Source organism: Trematomus bernacchii, unplaced genomic scaffold (assembly GCF_902827165.1).
Source record: "Trematomus bernacchii unplaced genomic scaffold, fTreBer1.1, whole genome shotgun sequence".
NCBI classification, from domain to species: Eukaryota; Metazoa; Chordata; class Actinopteri; order Perciformes; family Nototheniidae; genus Trematomus; species Trematomus bernacchii.
In genome coordinates this window covers 942-21,237 of record NW_022987695.1, presented here as the reverse complement: position 1 = coordinate 21,237, position 20,296 = coordinate 942, and the positions used below count along the sequence as shown (strand labels likewise).

General features: G+C 40.3%; 2 protein-coding genes across 3 annotated transcripts in view; both read left to right on the top strand.

Moving 5' to 3' along the window:
• si:ch211-243j20.2 (uridine-cytidine kinase-like 1) overlaps positions 1-14,209 on the top strand; it is a 33,131-nt gene extending 18,922 nt beyond the window's left edge. Inside the window, exons 9-16 of one of the 2 annotated variants that reach the window (XM_034138411.1) lie at positions 3,561-3,580; positions 5,213-5,311; positions 6,657-6,750; positions 6,948-7,010; positions 7,999-8,121; positions 8,563-8,670; positions 12,529-12,684; positions 13,182-14,209. In XM_034138411.1, the coding sequence (XP_033994302.1) occupies positions 3,561-3,580; positions 5,213-5,311; positions 6,657-6,750; positions 6,948-7,010; positions 7,999-8,121; positions 8,563-8,670; positions 12,529-12,540 (519 nt within the window). In that variant the 3' untranslated portion in view covers positions 12,541-12,684; positions 13,182-14,209. Of the gene's footprint in view, positions 1-1,810; positions 1,828-3,560; positions 3,581-5,212; positions 5,312-6,656; positions 6,751-6,947; positions 7,011-7,998; positions 8,122-8,562; positions 8,671-12,528; positions 12,685-13,181 lie in introns of both variants that reach the window. The other variant, XM_034138412.1, reaches the window with a different exon arrangement.
• Positions 14,210-19,117: 4,908 nt separating this feature from the next.
• Positions 19,118-20,029, top strand: LOC117489240 (protein Mpv17-like; the record flags this gene model as incomplete). The annotated part of the gene is given in 2 exon segments (XM_034138414.1): positions 19,118-19,222; positions 19,950-20,029. A coding segment is annotated over 1 exon segment (73 nt), but the record flags the coding sequence as incomplete, so codon positions are not given.
• Between the last annotated feature and the right edge of the window lie 267 nt (positions 20,030-20,296).

Sequence of the window (20,296 nt, the reverse complement as noted above, 5' to 3'; positions counted from 1 at the left end):
CCTTCTGTTTTCTGCAGGTAAAAAAACTCTTATTTCACCATTTTTACAAGCTTTAACTATCGGCTTAATTGCCCGGCCAATTAGGAGTAAATCAATCACAGTGAGCTTTAATTATCCTTCAAAATTGACGAAATTACACTAAAAGCAAAAGCCTAAATATCTGCGTCATTAAGAAGAAGCTGTCCCTGGTCCTTCTACACCCCGAGTGAACACACTGAGCTCCAGGTACTCAGAGATTAATGAGCACATAAAGCCGGAGACGTGTCCTCCATCTTCCTCACCTCACTGTCCCGCCGTCAGCCGGCTTTATGACCTGCATCAAACTGATCTCTTCCACCTTCCACATATTCACTGGACGAACACACAACATCTTTCACACTTCACAAAACCGTCAGTGTGCAGCGTGGAGGAAGTTAGCATGACGCTGTCCTTCTTATGATTTACTCTCCATGATCCACAAAGTGAGGTTTGTACTGCAGTATCAACAGCAGCAGATCAATGTGTGTATTCATCCAGTGAAATAGAGCGATGTCTACTGCAGGGATTGGCAGAGAAATGCACACAATCGGGTCAAAAATGTTAACTTTTACACGATTTTTAGGGGATTTTGACCAAATTTAAGATAAGTTAAATCCATGTAGGGAAATGCAGGTATGATATAAGTGCTATAACAGTGATGATCCACAAAGTAATGATTTTACTGCAGTATCAACAGCAGATCAATGTTGGTATTTATCCAGTGAAATATAGCGATTATTATATATATATATATATATATATACATACATACATACATACATACATACATACACACACACAATCAGGTCAAACATTTTAACTTTTACTCAATTTTTAGGGGATTTTGACCGTATTAAAGGTGGGGTATGTCATTTATTTCAGAAACACTTTTTGTTATATTCCATGGAATGCTCTTAACATCCCGATAGCAATGAATATATTAAATGCTTTGACAAAAATCCATTAAAAATATCATCTGTGGAAGCCGTTAGTACTGTAAAAAGCAACGACCAATCATCTGAGCGGCCCCGGCTAAAATAACTGGATGGCCTACCTGCCTGTCAGCCTTCCATCTTGTGCACAAACTTATCTGGTGCCCTCATTGGTCATGTGCGCGTTCGTGTGTGTTGGAGGAGGGGCTCTGTAAGGAAGTGGGAGATTTTCTCCGGTTGTGTATTTTCAAATTCCAGCACACTTGAGCTGGTTTCTCCAAAATGACATACCCCACCTTTAACATAAGTTAAATATGTATTAATCCATGTAGGGACATTCAGGTATGATATAAGTGCTATAAGGGTTAGGATAGTACAGATAAGAGTTCACACAAGGGTTTTAAAAAAAGAGTAAACATGAATAAAAATACTGAGTGACTGATTTTACATAAATATCCTGCAAAACGAAATACATTGAAGACATGAGCTTCAACCATTTTGTGTTTCTTTGTTGTGACACGTGTTGCTAACATGCTAAATTAACCTGGTGTGCTAAACATTAGCATGTTAGCATCACCATTGGAGCATGTTAGCATTTAGATTTAAGCACGCAAAAGGCTGATAGCATGGATGTTACATGTTTCATTAATTCTGCGTAAAACCATAAATAATTAACAACATTTTGACTCATCATTTATTTCAAGCACCAATGTTTGTTAATATTACATTTTAACAAACAAACATTTATTTTTACTTTAAATGTTTGGCGTTTCTTGTGGGTTTGACGTTGTCTCATGTTTTTTCTTTTCTTGTCACACACGACTCCCCTTGCCTGGCTGAATGCTGTGTAACCATTGCAGCGTGAGATCACTGTGAGGTATGACTGTGATTTTTATATTTAATGACTTAACCCTTTACCTCCTCTTAATTCCCCTTCTTGCTTTCACTCCATTTTCAGCCGCACTGCAAATGAATCCTTTCTCTCCTGTGTTGCATCCCTATCTCTGTGATTGATGCATTCAATGGTTTGGCATGTGTGAAAACACTTCGTCTCGACTCTTAGCAAAAAATATAACCTCCTACATTTACTACGGGATGATTAGTGTCCTTAAGATCTTTATAATGAGGTTCATTCAACTTTATTTCCAACAGCAGGAGGCAGGTGTTTTAAAAGCTCTTATAAACCTCCAGTACACCACCTGCTCAGAACCAAGCGGCACACAAAGTAGACATTTCAAAATTTAAAAAAGCTCCTACAGAACGCTTTAAAACTCATTTAACAAAAGCCTCTCCCATTGCTGTCACGGCCCGTCCACACAGCGGCGTGCGTTGAAGCTTGCCGGCGGGCGTGTCTGAAACTCGACCAACAACCAATCACATGAATCTCCCGCCCCGTGACACACAAGCAGCGGTTTGATTGGCTAGAGCTTGTACTGGCATATGATTCGATTGGCTGACGCTTCTGCCGAGGCTTCAAAAGTTGAACATTGCTCAACCTTTGCAGCGAGCCACGCCAGCAAAGCTCCGCTTCGCTTCCCACAATGCAGTTTGGTGAAAAGTGACGTCACCCCATTCAAAGTGAATGGTGACGCTTTCAACGCACGCCGCTGTGTGGACGGGCCGCCACGCTTAATGCAAGTTGAATGTAAAATAGGTCTCAAGTTGAATTTCAAGTCGCTTAAAAAAAAGTCTTAAAATCTCAAATGTGAAAGCTAGAGAGCGAGACAATTCCCTCAGAGTTGACATCGAGCAAAGAAAGCTATGGTTGAATATATCTAGTGGCAACTTTAAGATAAATACTTATACGTTTGCAAAGACTTTCATCACTTTCTAAACCCTACTGTCCATTCATATATAATCTCCAATAATCCATTAATGCTGCTGGATGGATGGATCTACCATTCCCATGCTCCACAGGCCATGTCCACATGTCCAAACAAACTAACAACCAGGCCAACACAGACTTGTTTAACACCGTATGTGTCTACAATTCAAGAACAATTGTATATAGTTACCATTTGTCTTTTTAAAATGACACCTACAGTCGAACACTAATTAAAACAAGATGACAAAGATCAACTCGGCGTAATTCAGCCTTTTCTGAGCAGAACAGAATTTTAAGAAAATGCTAAGATATGCTCTTCTCTCTTGGTGAAATGTGCAATATGGGACATGTTGAACAAAGCTGCTAATTCTCTGAAAAATGATGCGTTTAAGATGCACAAAAAACACAACGTGACGAACCCTCGGGTCATTTGGTAAGTGTGCAGGAGTAAAGCCGGCTATAAGTGCTTTGCAGTGTTCTCACCTGGGCAGTAAACGCCGACTGATCTGTATTCTCACTCTCTAAAAGCGTCCTGCTAAGAGTGGGCATACATTGAAGTCGCCTGAAATGATCCCTCTTTTAGGACAAATTGAATTTTCGTCTCCTCGGCCCTGAGCTGTAAAATGTTCCCAGCGCTGATGAAGTGGAGCTGTTTCTCTGCTCTAATGCTTTCTCTTCTTCTCTCCTTTTATATTTATCTCTCTTATTGTCCTTTTTCTTCCTGTCTCTTTCTGCTTCTTCATCTCTAAATATCACCAAATGAAAATATCTGTCTCCTTCTTCAGAGGAAGCTGCGCTGGGATATGTGAGGCTCACCTTGTGCATCCTCCTGTAGTGATGTGGTTTTTAAAGCACACTTTAGTCGATTGGATGCGTTCTGGCTTTTTGCAACTTGTTTTAAATAAGCTTTGCATATTGAGCTGATCAAACACCGGCACCATAGAAAAGCCAGCATGCTTTTTTTGATGCCGTTCATTGACACGCTAAAGTTGCAGAAGCATGCTTTACTGAAGGAATAGAGCATGTGAAATTGACTTTCCAGCTTCCTCATCGCTCTTTAACATCGCAAGTGTGATTTTAAAAATTGGATTTGACAATTTGCTTATTTTTGGAGTTGCATTTCTTGTTTTGCATTTTGTTTGCTTAAAGTGGACCTATCATGCTATATTTGAATAATATAGTGTAGGACCATACCTATATAAGGCATATTTATACTTTATTCTTTCTTCAAAATACCAAACAGATCATGCATTTTAGCCATGCCTCATTTCGCTCAATTTGAAAAATGTTAGCTCTGTTTTAGCAAGGGCTGATTCTGTGAGCAACAGCACCACCTACAGGCCTGGCATATGTACTACAGCGTCTCCAGCGCTTTCGAACGGCAATGGCCGTGGCTGTCTCCTCCTGATTGGTGGAGTTGGCCCAATAGCCGTAGCGCCACCGTCCTGACGTCAGGACAGTGTTCAAATCTGGATCAGTTTTTATCAGATCCGTTGCAGCCCCTTTTTTAGAGATGTGGGTATGGAGGAAAATAGAGAGGGTTGTGTTTTCTGACACTTGGTGAGTTCCCTGGAACACCGGGGACACATTCATGTAGAAAAGACGTACAAAAGTGCATTTTGCATGATAGGTCCCCTTTAAGTTGATGACACACTGTTAACATGACCTAAAATTAACTTTTTATAACAATGTTAGAGAATAAGTTGATCCACTGAGTCTTGCTTTAAGATGGGGATGAACTTTATTCAGAGTAAAATGTTTTGTTTGTAAATCCAGCCCCATTTACTTTGTATTGCAATCAGTCTGCATGTGTGTGTATTACCTTATAGTATGTAGTGGGCTGTAGGCATTTAAACACGCAGTATATTATATATTAAACTATTCAGCTAGTTTCTGCTCAATCTGCAATCTTATCTTTCCATAGTTTGAAGTTAAAGCTAGGGCTGATGGCCAAACTGATAGCCACAATCATTTGTTATCAATATTGAAATCAAGATTCTGCATTAGTGTGATTTTCTTGTGTTTTTCGTGATGGTACAATTAGGATATCAGCCCGTTTTAATACTCTGGGTTCTGTCGTCACTACCTAAATCCTTTTTCATCCATGGAAAATATAGTTTTTAGGTTTACCACAAGAAGAAAGTCAGATTTTAAGTATGCACATTTTGGAAAGCTAATAATTGCAACTGGAAACGTCAGCGATCAAAAGAGTTAACATCAATACTGGCCTTCAAAATAAGGTTTAAGTCGATATGTTCTTTACCTTAAAGAGAGCATAAAGAAACGTTATTTTTTAACTTGGATTATTTTTACACACAAAGCCAGGAGGATATTTGATTTAAGAAAGTCTTTAGCGCCAGGGAAGTCTTAAATATAATGCCTGTACCATTTCAGATCATTTCTGTATGTCAGTCTCACCATTTGATTTGTGTCACAGATCGGCACTCGCCTCGGCTCACCAGGGTCAGCCGTTACCCACAACCCTCAGCGTGATGGAGAGCACGCCTCAGGTCCGCGGCATGCACACCATCATCAGGTCAGAACACAGGGAACATCTTCAATCATCTTAAAACATATCTTTGTACTGTAAAAGCTGTTTTATATAATCATGTGTTTCAAGACATACTAGTGGGTTACTCATTTAGTTTCGAGGAAAGAGGCAGATCTATTTCTATGACCAGCAGTTGTCTACATTGGGATTATTTAAACACCGAGAGGACAGAAAATGCAATGCAATACAATATTGTGTCAGGTCAGAGGTCAACTACACATGCACTTTGAGGTGGATATATAAGCTCTGAGATTCCCTTAGACCAGGGGTGTCAAACTCGAGGCCCGGGGGCCAAATCCGGCCCGCGACTTCATTTTATGTGGCCCCACAAGAGCTTGCAAAGAATATAATATGTTTATTATAGGTTACATGCTACTTTACAGAAGCACGTTGCCCATAAACGACATGTCCCACAATGCATCTCAAATTTGACTTTTTCTCAGAATTTGACTTTTTTTTGTCCAAATATGCCTTTTTTCTTAGAATTAGCCTTTTTCTCATAAGTAGATTTTTTTTTCAAAATGTCACTTCTCTTTTTCAAAATGTCACAATCAATGTTTTTCCAGAATGTGGCTTTTCTTTTAAAATCATATTGTGACATTCTTACTGAAGAGACTTGCAATTATTTCTGCTTTCAGACGTAGTTAATTATGAAGTTATATTAATTAATGATATAGTCTTAAAGTTACAACCGGCCCTTTGAGTGCAAACCATAATGCTGATGTGGCCCGTGATGAAATTGAGTTTGACACCCCTGTCTTAGACTCTATGGAAATGACACTATTGACTGCTTTGGCGCAAGGTAATGTGTCTGTTATAGTGCTGTGCAGCAATATCATATTTAACTTCAACCATCTCTGTGTTTTATTGATTCCTCTTTGTCTTATTCTTTAACGCTTTGAGTGTTACATCGGATCCACGACAGTTCTGTTTCTGTTTCTGATTTTATGTAAAGTCTCACTGTCTTTGAGCACCAGGAAAAGCGCTATAACAATGAAATGTATTATTATCTAAAACGGCTTCAAACTGAAACTTTTATCACAACACATTTGACTTTCTTCATGCTTAAAAGGTAGTTAAACGATCCAGTGTTGCACATCAACAGATAGATATTTAAATGAATGGTTCAATTAAAGTGTGGAGGAAATTCTTAAGAGAAACTGATAGACTATATGTTTTAAATGATTATAATGATCATTTGACACGACAATAAGCAGCAGCAGAGCTCCAGATATCCTGATCTAAACTCTCTAAAGGGGATCAAACTCTTTGCTTGTTCTTACAACTCTCCTTCCTCCTCCTTGCTCCTGACCTCTGTGTGTTTGTGTAGAAACAAGGAGACCAACAGAGATGAGTTTATCTTTTACTCCAAGAGATTAATGAGGCTCCTGATAGAGCACGCCCTCTCCTTCCTGCCTCTCAAGGTGAGTCGTGTGTGTGTTTAGATTATTAACTGCTACTTGTTGTCAAAGAGGAAACTTGTTGGAATATTAATAAAGTGCACTATTGCTTCTTGTCTGTTGAAATTGCTTGTGCTATATCTCAGTGTTGCCTTCAGTGGCAGTGGATTTTGTGAACTTGTGGTTTAGTTTCTCTGTTTTACCCTTTTCTCCCTCTCCAGCCGGTATCTGTGGAAACGCCTCAGGGTGGCACATATGAGGGGAAGAGGCTAAGTGGAAAAAGAGTAAGTCTGCTTTTATACTTCGTTTTTAAAGTAACTGTAACTTCAAAATGACTTTTCTTGTGGTCACGAAGCTTAAGCCCATGGATAGTGTTTACCCTCTCAGCACACAGTGTTCATACCTAATGACAAAACATGTAAAACAACCCGCTTTATGTACTTAAAGGTGGGGTAGGTAATTCACTTCAAAACCACTTGTTATATTCCATGGAATGCTCTTAACATCCCGATAGCAATGAATACATGAAATGCTTTGACAATAAATACATCTGTGGAAGCCGTGGCGCTGTAAAAAGCACGACCAATCATCTGAGCCGGCCCGGCTAAAATAACTGGATGGCCTACCTGCCTGTCAGCCTTCCATCTGTGCACAAACTTATCTCGTGCCCTCATTGGTCATGTGCGCGTTCGTGTGTGTTGGAGGAGGGGCTCCGTAAGGAAGTCTTTCCGGTTGCGTACTTTCAAATTCTAGCGCACTTGAGCTGGTTTCTCCATTCTTACCTACCCTACCTTTAACTTGTGTATTAAGTGGTACATTTTTGCCATTTACTGCTTCTTCACAGCATTAGAATAACTAGTGAAAGCCTTGGTAGCTAAATAATTACACACACAACACGCCACACACACTTCCCTCTCTCTTCCCCATTTCATGTCTCGCTCTTTAATGTAAACTGTCTGACAAACATCCCCCAACAAATGTATATTAAATAAACAAAAGTATGATAAATAGCATAAGCTTGACTGTCTAAATGTTTGCAGTGCAAGTTATGACGTTTAGACTCTTGAGACAATTTATTCCCAGTTTATACATATCTATTAGAAACCAAATGTTCGCACTTGTTTAGCGCTGTATGTAAACGTCTAGAATGACTTTAAGCTGCCGGGAGAAAGTTTGATGTGTTCAGAGATGTGGTGCTCACAAAATATGTGTCTTATGTAGAGACCTCATATCCCACTGAACATGACCTTTGTTTTTCCCGTGTGTGTGCAGATCACAGGCGTTTCCATCCTGAGAGCAGGCGAGACGATGGAGCAGGCTCTGATGGCCGTGTGCAAAGACATCCGGCTGGGGAAGATCCTGATCCAGACCAACCACGACACCGGGGAGCCGGAGGTGAGGGAGTCCGCTTTTTACCTGCATGGATTTAAAGATTTTTTAGCTATTGTCAATATCTGAATATCTGCAAATGTGTCACGAGACCTGGACTTTAACACCACACACACTCAGACACTCAAACCCAGCACCAGACACTTTTTACGCTGCTATGGACAGTCTTGCACTAATGTACATTTCCCAAAGATATTGAAGTGACTGTTATTTTGTATCTATTGATTGTTGTGCTTGTATTTATGTCTTAATGTGTGCATATGTATAAATGTGTCTGTTGATTGTGTATATATAGGATATACATATTTTTATATATATTTGTATTCGGGATTGTTGGAAACGGTATTTCGATCTCTCTGTCTGTACACACAAACTAAGATTTGTAGCTATTGTCAATATCTGAATATCTGCAAATGTGTATTTACTGTTGTGTTTCCTTTCTTTTAGCTTCACTACCTCCGCCTGCCCAAAGACCTCACGGAGGATTACGTGATCCTGATGGACAGCACCGTGTCCACCGGAGCGGCCGCTCTCATGGCCGTCAGAGTGCTGCTGGTAGGTCTAAACCCCTCTGAACTCTCTAGATGCTAATTATTTTTAATTTAATCCTTTGCTTAATCACAATGCTACCACATATAAACTGTGTAACTGCTCCTTAACTTCAATGCTACAATTCTGGATACATTTGTGCAGAGTGTCTACATCTTCTAAAGCAATACCAGACACATTCTCTCTCTGTTTCTATGCAGAGCATTTATAGAAGACCTATGTCACAATAGCCAAATAAACAGGTACTGGAGGAAAGAGCCAGGAAAGATTGTCCACTAGTTAGTCAATTGGGAGGAATACAAAGAAAGAAACAAATTGGCCACCATCATGTGTTCTACCAGCTGTACTCAAAGTATTCTGTCGTCTTTAAAGGTCACCTATTTTGCAAAATCCACTTCTTCATGTCTCTTCTACATCAACATGTGTCCCCTCTTCTTCATGTCTCTTCTACATCAGCACGTGTCCCCTCTTCTTCATGTCTCTTCTACATCAACATGTGTCCCCTCTTCTTCATGTCTCTTCTACATCAACATGTGTCCCCTCTTCTCATGTCTCTTCTACATCAACATGTGTCCCCTCTTCTTCATGTCTCTTCTACATCAACCATGTGTCCCCTCTTCTTCATGTCTCTTCTACATCAACATGTGTCCCCTCTTCTTCATGTCTCTTCTACATCAACATGTGTCCCCTCTTCTTCATGTCTCTTCTACATCAACATGTGTCCCCTCTTCTTCATGTCTCTTCTTCATCAACATGTGTCCCCTCTTCTTCATGTCTCTTCTTCATCAACATGTGTCCCCTCTTCTTCATGTCTCTTCTACATCAACATGTGTCCCCTCTTCTTCATGTCTCTTCTACATCAACATGTGTCCCCTCTTCTTCATGTCTCTTCTTCATCAACATGTGTCCCCTCTTCTTCATGTCTCTTCTTCATCAACATGTGTCCCCATCTTCTCATGTCTCTTCTACATCAAACAATGTGTCCCCTCTTCTTCATGTCTCTTCTACATCAACATGTGTTCCCTCTTCTTCATGTCTCTTCTTCATCAACATGTGTCCCCTCTTCTTCATGTCTCTTCTTCATCAATATGTGTCCCCTCTTCTTCATGTCTCTTCTAAATCAAACATGTGTCCCCTCTTCTTCATGTCTCTTCTACATCAACATGTGTCCCCTCTTCTTCATGTCTCTTCTACAATCAACATGTGTCCCCTCTTCTTCATGTCTCTTCTACATCAACATGTGTCCCCTCTTCTTCATGTCTCTTCTACATCAACATGTGTCCCCTCTTCTTCATGTCTCTTCTACATCAACATGTTGTCCCTCTTCTTCCATGTCTCTTCTACATCAACATGTGTCCCCTCTTCTTCATGTCTCTTCTACATCAACATGTGTCCCCTCTTCTTCATGTCTCTTCTACATCAACATGTGTCCCCTCTTCTTCATGTCTCATCTACATCAACATGTGTCCCCTCTTCTTCATGTCTCTTCTTCATCAACATGTGTCCCCTCTTCTTCATGTCTCTTCTAAATCAACATGTGTCCCCCTTTCTTCATGTCTCTTCTACATCAACATGTGTCCCCTCTTCTTCAATGTCTCTTCTACATCAACATGTGTCCCCTCTTCTTCATGTCTCTTCTACATCAACATGTGTCCCCTCTTCTTCATGTCTCTTCTACATCAACATGTGTCCCCTCTTCTTCATGTCTCTTCTACATCAACATGTGTCCCCTCTTCTTCATGTCTCTTCTACATCAACATGTGTCCCCTCTTCTTCATGTCTCTTCTACATCAACATGTGTCCCCTCTTCTTCATGTCTCTTCTACATCAACATGTGTCCCCTCTTCTTCATGTCTCTTCTACATCAACATGTGTCCCCTCTTCTTCATGTCTCTTCTACATCAACATGTGTCCCCTCTTCTTCATGTCTCTTCTACATCAACATGTGTCCCCTCTTCTTCATGTCTCTTCTACATCAACATGTGTCCCCTCTTCTTCATGTCTCTTCTTCATCAACATGTGTCCCCCTCTTCTTCATGTCTCTTCTTCATCAACATGTGTCCCCTCTTCTTCATGTCTCTTCTACATCAACATGTGTCCCTCTTCTTCATGTCTCTTCTACATCAACATGTGTCCCCTCTTCTTAATGTCTCTTCTTCATCAACATGTGTCCCCTCTTCTTCATGTCTCTTCTTCATCAAACATGTGTCCCCTCTTCTTCATGTCTCTTCTACATCACACATGTGTCCCCTCTTCTTCATGTCTCTTCTACATCAACATGTGTTCCCCTTCTTCATGTCTTCTTCTTCATCAACATGTGTCCCCTCTTCTTCATGTCTCTTCTTCATCAACATGTGTCCCCTCTTCTTCATGTCTCTTCTAAATCAACATGTGTCCCCTCTTCTTTCATGTCTCTTCTACATCAACATGTGTCCCCTCTTCTTCATGTCTCTTCTACATCAACATGTGTTCCCCTCTTTCTTCCATGTCTCTTCTACATCAACATGTGTCCCCTCTTCTTCATGTCTCTTCTACATCAACATGTGTCCCCTCTTCTTCATGTCTCTTCTACATCAACATGTGTCCCCTCTTCTTCATTTCTCTTCTACATCAACATGTGTCCCCGTCTTATGTCTCTTCTACCATCAAAACATGTGTCCCCTCTTCTTCATGTCTCTTCTTACATCAACATGTGTCCCCATCTTCTTCATGTCCTCTTCTACATCAACATGTGTCCCCTCTTCTTCATGTCTCTTCTTACATCAACATGTGTCCCCTCTTCTTCATGTCTCTTCTAAATCAACATGTGTCCCCTCTTCTTCATGTCTCTTCTACATCAACATGTGTCCCCTCTTCTTCATGTCTCTTCTACATCAACATGTGTCCCCTCTTCTTCATGTCTCTTCTACATCACCATGTGTCCCCTCTTCTTCATGTCTCTTCTACATCAACATGTGTCCCCTCTTCTTCATGTCTCTTCTACATCAACATGTGTCCCCTCTTCTTCATGTCTCTTCTACATCAACATGTGTCCCCTCTTCTTCATGTCTCTTCTACATCAACATGTGTCCCCTCTTCTTCATGTCTCTTCTACATCAACATGTGTCCCCTCTTCTTCATGTCTCTTCTACATCAACATGTGTCCCCTCTTCTTCATGTCTCTTCTTCATCAACATGTGTCCCCTCTTCTTCATGTCTCTTCTACATCAACATGTGTCCCCTCTTCTTCATGTCTCTTCTACATCAACATGTGTCCCCTCTTCTTCATATGTCTCTTCTACATCAACATGTGTCCCCTCTTCTTCATGTCTCTTCTACATCAACATGTGTCCCCTCTTCTTCATGTCTCTTCTTCATCAACATGTGTCCCCTCTGTGGAAAGAGACTCTGAAAGTTTCAGGAACAAAGATTCTCTCTCTTTTTGTCCTGATCCATTTCTATAAAAACCTGTCTGAAAATGAGCTCATCAGATTTTGGCCACTTTATGATGTCATCACCATGTTTTGTCTTGTGTAACCATTAGCCAATCAGCAACCAAGGTAACCCCCCCCCCCCCCTTATCACCTGAATCTCCTCCTAGAGCACCATTGAGTTCTTTGTAACCAAATCTCTCTCAGAGGGGCGTGGGGAGGAGGCTCCTTATTTTCATCTAAAGTAACAGACAGAGAATCAGCACTTTTGAAACAGGGCTGAAACAGAGGGGCATTATGGGATGCTGCAATGATCCGTTTGGTGTTTCAGCCAATCAGAGACAGGTTCTGTATATATCTGAGACCTGTGATATATTGATGAAAAACAGTATAATAGGGGGTCCTTTAATGTGCCTTCTCTCTCCCCCCCCCCCCCCCCCCATCCCCTCTGCAGGACACGATGTAGCGGAGGATAAGATCTTCCTCATCTCGCTCTGATGGCGGAGATGGGCGTCCACTCGGTGGCCTACGCCTTCCCTAAAGTGCCGCATCATCACCACCGCCGTGGACAAGGAGGTCAACGACCAGTTCCACATCATCCCCGGCATCGGTGAGCACATCTCTCTTTCCCTCATTTTAATATGTAAGCATGCAAGAAGCAGTTTTGCACAAGATATGGGACGGTTTAAGTTGCACTTTGTAAAGCTACAATAAAATGCACGATCAAAAATGTACATTAATAACCCTAATAGATTCAAGATTCGAAGGTTGTATTGTCATATGCACAAAGCGACAGTGTAGAAATGGCAATGAAATTCTTCTGACCTGAGCTCCTCCAACAATGCAACATATATAATAAAATACAAAATAGCATGTTTGACACTTTAACATTCTCTAACAGTTGAGTAAACGCCTCAAAAAGGTTTCATGTTTCTTTTTCAGAATATACGTTAAGGGTTTGTTATATTTCACTTGAGTTTGCAGGTCTGAGTCGTGCGTAGTTTGCTGAATAAGCCTAAAGGAAAGGACACATTATGAACCTCTCTCCATCTCCTTCTCACTCCACCTGCTTTCATCACCCCCTCTCCTCTTGTTTTGTATCCAAAGGTAATTTTGGAGGACCGTTACTTTGGCACCGACGCTCCGTCAGACTGGTGTGAGAGCGACGATGGGATGGACTTCTTGAAGGGAGAGTGGAGGGTTGTTACAGAAGCACTAACAGCCATTAAAACGTAAACAAAAAAGACTCTCCTTCATCCCTCGCTGCTTCCTCCACGCTGAGGAGGTGAAGCTTTAATGAACTCCTTCCTGTTCAGACGAGCAGAGCAGAGTTTCACCCGTCAGGTCAGTCGGAGAGAAAGGTGGAGATTTATTTGGAGGAGTTTACAGAAAGTTTAAAAAGGGGGTCGAAAGTGTTACCCGTCCTGCAGGATGAATTGTTCGTCCTCTTGTAATTATTCTACTGCGATCTCAAAAACGGCTTGCCAACGTAATGCTACAGATTTAAGAGAAATGCTTGAATATTGTGTAAATAATGTGTCGCCAAATAATGTGTGGTTTTTGTTGCTGAAGCTTTGGAGTTGATGCTTGAATTATACGTACTGTCCGATTTACTGGAAGAGGCTTAAAGGGGCCCCTACTGTGACTTTCATGTTCAAAAAGCTTCTTTATTTTTCTCATACTGCCCTGTGCTGCAGCACCTCCTTTCACCCCTCTGTCTGAAACCAGAGCCCAGTCTGCTCTGATTGGTTAGCTGGCCGGCTTCTGTTGTGGACTGGTCAACCGCTTCGAGATTGTCCCGCTCCTTAGATCACGTACAATGTGTTGGAGCCAATAAATGCGGGCAATGTTACATAGTGAAAACGTTTAGATGTTAGCCTTTGCAGACCATTGACATGCATTAAAACCCAATAACACACTACAGGTAAGGGAAAACTTGAAAAAGCACAATAGGGCCCTCTTTAAAAATCCTCAAGTTTCTTTCAGGATTTTGCACAGTGAGTCTCAGTCAGTTTTTAATTCTTAGAGTAGTTATTAAAAATAAGTACTTAAAAGTGTAAAATCAAAACTATTAAACATTTGAGCATCTCTAGCACCCCCGCAGCCCGAGCTACGAGTGAAAGAACTGAACTTACATGAAACTTCTGTTGGGTTGCTTTAAAGTCAAGCTTCAGTTTAAGACTCACCCGGTAATAGAAACATGTGATGGAGCATCACTAACCTGACTCAGATGCTTTGTTTCACCATCTAGGAAAGCTCCAGGAAGCCATTTGGAAAAGTATTTCAAAAATACTTGGCAGGTGATCGGATCAATCTGTCTATCACCTTCTATCATGGGCCACTTCTGATTGGTTAACAATGACTGGTACATGTGGAGCACAGCACTTCTGATTGGTGTGGATGACTGACACACAAGAAGCTTTGCGATTTGATAATTGCATAATTTCAAATCGCGATTTTCATTTAAAATCGATTAATCGTTCAGCCCTAGTGTGGTCTCAATAGCCATGCAGTAAGCAGTGTGCTATGTGCATGTGATTGAGGAATGGCATCTGTTTGTTTTAGTCAAGATTATGCTCAAATATACTTTCCCCAACTATATTTAAGTTCCCTACGAAGAGCCAACCTTCAATTTAGAAAAGTCCCGTTTATTCCCATGGAAAGTTTCCATCTTTGAAAATTCCCGGAATTGTGCAACCCTAGTGGTTATGTACCTTTTTTTAAATGCTTGAATATTGCTTATATTTTCCTCCTAAAAAGCTGAATCACTGCACAAAACCAGAAAAAGAACGCCTCGTGTTTTAAGAACAGTCTCTATCCCAAGTATTGGATATTTAGGGGAGGAGATGTCCAGAGGTCAGGAGGGTAAACATCATTTATACTTGACAGTGTACTGTGTTTTTAATGTAAAACCTGTTGTTAGAATCATTAATGTGTTACAGCTTTGATTTAATGATATTAGTACTGTATAATATTATCTCAGGCTACAACAACAGCGACATTACTTGAAGATAACTAAGGGAACACCGTCAAATATGATTGATTATATTATCTGTTAATTTGTTACTGCAGCAATATAACAAGCAGCCATTTTTGTTTCAACCACGCTCAGAGGAAGCGGTCATTATATTAATTTAAATGGAGTTTAACGTCATGTTACAAACATCTCAATTAAATGTAGCTGTTATTTAATCAGTGTGTGGCTCTTGCTTTCCAACTGTGTGTAGAAATGCTCTCTGTGGCCTTAAATCGCTTCTTTAGTTCACACAATCATTTCCTAATTTAATGGACCAGGAGACCAAATGGCAAGTGTTGTTGCTAGGGATCAAGTGTCATAATTTAATAACACAACGACAGCACTTGTGTTTACATAAGATAGATATATTCAAATTCATTAAAGTCTCATCTCACATGTAAAGGTGTTTGTGTTTTATGAATTAAAACGCAGAAAACTGACCCGTTTGGGAAACTTACTCTTTGTGATTTCTTGATTTTGCTGTCGCTTTTAATGCCTTTTTATTTATTCATTATACTGTTTGCAGTGTTACTACAATCTTTGCATTATTTCACAGCCTTTAATCCAAGTTATATATTATTACTTTTAATGTTTTAGTGTTTCATCTACTGTCCAAGATTCATTGTAAATATTAATTGCATTCTTTCTTTTAAAGGTCACCTATCATGCTTATTTTTAGGCAATAGGGTCTCAGATATATACAAATATATAAAAACATGTCTATGAAGTGTTTTGCTCAAAATACCAAACAGATCACCTCATTCTAGCTCATGCCTCATATCCCTCTATTTCACTTCCTGTTTCAAAAGTGCTGATTTGGGGTATAAAGCTTTAAAAAAGAAAAAATTGGATAAAAAAAAGGAGGGGTCTGAGCTCATGGGGGACCCAGCAGCTACTGTCCAAACTAAATACTACTGCCGTGATGAAACGCCATACTCATGGATTATCAATTATCAGTTATACCACAAGGTGAGTTCCTTTTTATTTCCTGCTTCTTCACACACATGGGGGCCTTTGCTCATTTCATCAAATTCCCCTCCTCGACTCCTATCCTCGAGACTTAGTCCTGCCCACAGGAGACACTACCAGTCTCTGATAGTGTTACGTTACTATGAGAGTGCTCTGTTTGATTCTGAAATTGTATATATATATATATATATATAATATATATATATATATATATTATATATATATAAATAGAATAATAAATAAATAATATATGTGTGTGTGTGTCCGCATAGCCTGTTGTCTCATTATACCGCACTGTCAATTAATTAAAAGTAAATATATAAGTCATCATGAACACATCAGAGGGCTGCTGTGCCTCCTGTCATCATTAATGGAAGTCTCTTTAAAATGACCGCTCAGAGAGTTCTCATTTCTCTAACCGCCTGCTGCTTCCCTCCTCTCTCCTCGGCTCCCCTCCTCGGCTCCTCCGCTCGCATCTCCTGTGGCGGGACTAAGTCTCGAGGATAGGAGTCGAGGAGGGGAATTAGAGAAATTAGAAACCTTCTGGGTGTTTCTCAATGTCGAGGAAGGATGCTCCAGAGCCACTATTTCAAGGATGCTACGTCATCGAGTCTCGCCGAAGGACTGTTCCAATGTCCAGGATACTTGGAATTCTACCGAGCCCGGCGTCCTTCGTTGCGGGAAATTTCGAGGCTGCACATGTGTATCCTCCGCGGTCTTAAAATCCCCACAATGCTTTGCGCACAGAACGATTTCCCAAATCTTTGGCGGAAATCGCGCTCCATTTAAGGCGGGGCCTCGCATATGACTCACACCTGCACACCTGTTAGCCTGTTCCACAATTCTTCGGGTGTTTCTCAATGTCGAGGACGCTTCCTTGGTAGGACATGTCTTCCGAGTCACTTCCTTCAGAAGCGAGGCAAGAATCCTTCCTAGCCTCAAAAAACAGAATTGTGGAACAGGCTAACAGGTGTGCAGGTGCGTGTCATATGCGAGGCCCCGCCTTAAATGGAGCGCGATTTCCACCAAAGATTTGGAAATTGGTCCGTGCGCAAAGCATTGTGGGGATTTTAAGACCGCGGAGTCTACACATGTGCAGCCTCGAAATTTCCTGCAACGAAGTATGCCGGGCTCGGTAGAATTCCAAGTATGCTGGACATTGGAACAGTCCTTCGGCGAGACTCGATGACGTAGCATCCTTGAAATAGTGGCTCTGGAGCAGCCTTCCTCGTCATTGAGAAACACCCAGAAGGTTTCCGAGGCTAGGAAGGATTCTTGCCTCGCTTCTGACTCGGAGTTGGAAGACATGTCCTACCAAGGAAGCGTCCTCGACATTGAGAAACACCCAGGGTATATCCGAAGAGCAAAGGATTATGGGTAAGAACATCCCAAAATGCATGCTGGTGTGCAAACTGCAACAGCATGCATTAGGACATATTGCTATTTTTGGCACATTTGATTTGATGTACAATGTTTTGGGACATAATACATTTGTTTCTGGTATGCTAAACAGTTTGGGTATTGGAACGCACCCCAGGTTTATTTAAAGTGGACCTATCATGCTATATTTGAATAATATAGTGTAGGACCATACCTATATAAGGCATATTTATACTTTTTTTTTTTTTTTTAAATACCAAACAGATCATGCATTTTAGCCATGCCTCATTTTGCTCAATTTGACATTTTTTAGATCTGTTTTAGCAAGGGCAGATTCTGTGAGCAACAGCACCATCTAGAGGCCTGGCATATGTACTACAACGTCTCCAGCGCTTTCGAACGGCAATGGTGGTTGTCTCCTCCTGATTGGTGGAGTTGGCCCAATAGCCGTAGTGCCACCGTCCTGACGTCAGGACAGTGTTCAAATCTGGATCAGTTTTTATCAGATCCGTTGCAGCCCCTTTTTTAGAGATTTGGGTATGGAGGAAAATAGAGAGGGTTGTGTTTTCTGACACTTGGTGAGTTCCCTGGAACACCGGGGACATATTCATGTAGAAAAGACGTACAAAAGTGCATTTTGCATGATAGGTCCCCTTTAAAGAATACTTATTTGAATCTGTGAAGTTAAATGTAATTGAGTGAAAAGTACAATATTGGCTGATTAAAATGTAGTAGAGTAGGAGATAAAAGTTGCATAAAATTACAGTAACTGAATAAATATGGTCATTCTACCACTGCTGATGCTCCTAAATGAAACACAGCCATTGTTAATGTTGTTATTTAAAGTGTCCATCACGTGTGGCCTTCATTCAGATTGTGTTTGAAGTCCACCTGTATTAACAGCACATTCAAACTACAAAATAAAAACATTACTAATGACTAATTTGGGTTCTCTAGTTAACTAGTGTGTACGGGAACACCTGAATGCATCGCAGCCATTAATTAATGTCACTCTCTGTGTTCAGTGCAATGGCAAGAATAAACATTTAAAATAACTTATACATGTAGCTTATGATTCTGTGATTATTGTTTGGTTACTGGAGTTTCCCACAGGAGGGCAGCAGACTTTTGTTTACACCGGAAGTGACGCACCTGCAGTCCTTATGCTGCCTTCCAGGACTGTAGGAAATTATAATTTATTTAACTTTTTGTGCTATCCATTTGGTTTTAAAGGTCAAGGTGAGTGTTCTGATTTTACTCAGGACAATAAGGACTGCATACAGCTTAATGTAATACGTATTATAAACACATCTACAACAAGTTCAGCATTGTTTAGGGACAATTAAAATGAAGATGTATGAACTGAGAATACAACTCCTGTTGTGTGTTATCTTTAATGCTGCTATCTGTTAAGTTAAACTAAAAAATGTCTACATATTTACTCTGTATTGGTTGTTCATTGTGTTTTAACTAATTACATATATCATTGACCCAACCTGGCAGTTATATCTTGATGTAAAATTGTTTCGTTTTCTAAAATATTGAATAAAGAGTTTTTAATTATTCATTCGTGAGTTCATTAGACCTCTTAAATGTTGAAAATGCACCTGAATGTTTAGTATTATTGGGTTCAAAACAAACCTTTTTAATTAAACGTGGGACCTTTACTTGTAGAGCTCAAAATTCGGAGCTCAGGCTCGGGACTTGAACGCATCACCAGCAGCTCTCAGTGTGGAGCCGGGATCACAAACGGGCATGTTCACATTTAATTTACTGCATTAAAGTGAGTATTTAATACACAGTACCTTTGACGTGCTGTGACATCTGTGCGAGAAGGTAGCAGCTCGGTGTCTGTAACGTTAAAGAAACTAATAAGGTTAGAAGTTATATTTATTTACAATTTAATGCAGATTTAAAGTTAGTTACAAGCTATATAATGCAATCTAATTGGTATTGAGGTTGACTGTGATGCAACACTAAACTTGCTGCCAAGATGTACCTGCTTTAGCCCAAACGTCACTGAACGTAACACCGAAGCTCGTTCAGAAATGTAACAATTTAAAGTGTTCTTGGTTGTTTTTAAATACACGTGTCTTTCACCTCTTCGTTTTTAGTTTCCCTTTAATGATTTGAATATTGTCCTTCATTCGGCATTGACACATTTCACTGAGAAGCACGTAGTTTATTTAAAAACATAACTTTGCATTTTAATTATGGCAAACGCTACTAGTTTATTATATGGACAAAATATGCTCAAACTGTTGCCTAATTAAAACGTTTCCTTGCCAAACTTCTCAGAAAGCATACGCATGTTTTAAAGTATTTGTTTAAGTAGCTTACTAGTAACTGAAAGAAACAGGAACTTCTTAATCTAATTGATAAACCCTAATTGACGAAATAAGGGAACGTATTAGCAGGGTCGCTTGATTTGAGTCACATTGCCTGCCTGACGGTAGGCGGGGTTAGTGTGTAAAACTAGTGTCTCCTTTTTAAACATTTTCTTTCTTCAGAGGGAGAATGGCGGGACTGTGGAAATCCTACCAGGTGTTGATGGCCAAGTACCCCTGGAGTGTGCAGATAGTGACTGCTGGTAGGAATAACCCCTCCTTTCTTACACGCTGATAACATGTATATCCAACAACTCCAATTAACAGAGGTGGACGTTGCAATACTACGCTGTAAAAATACTGTCACAGTCACGCATTCAAAGTCTTACTCAAGTTAAGTTAAAAAGGGATTATATATATATTATATTAACTTTTCATGACCTTTGCTCCAGTTTACTTTGCCCCTCAGAATCAACAAAGGACAGAGACCTTTGAACTGAAATGTAGTTTTTGTTTATGCTTTATATTAA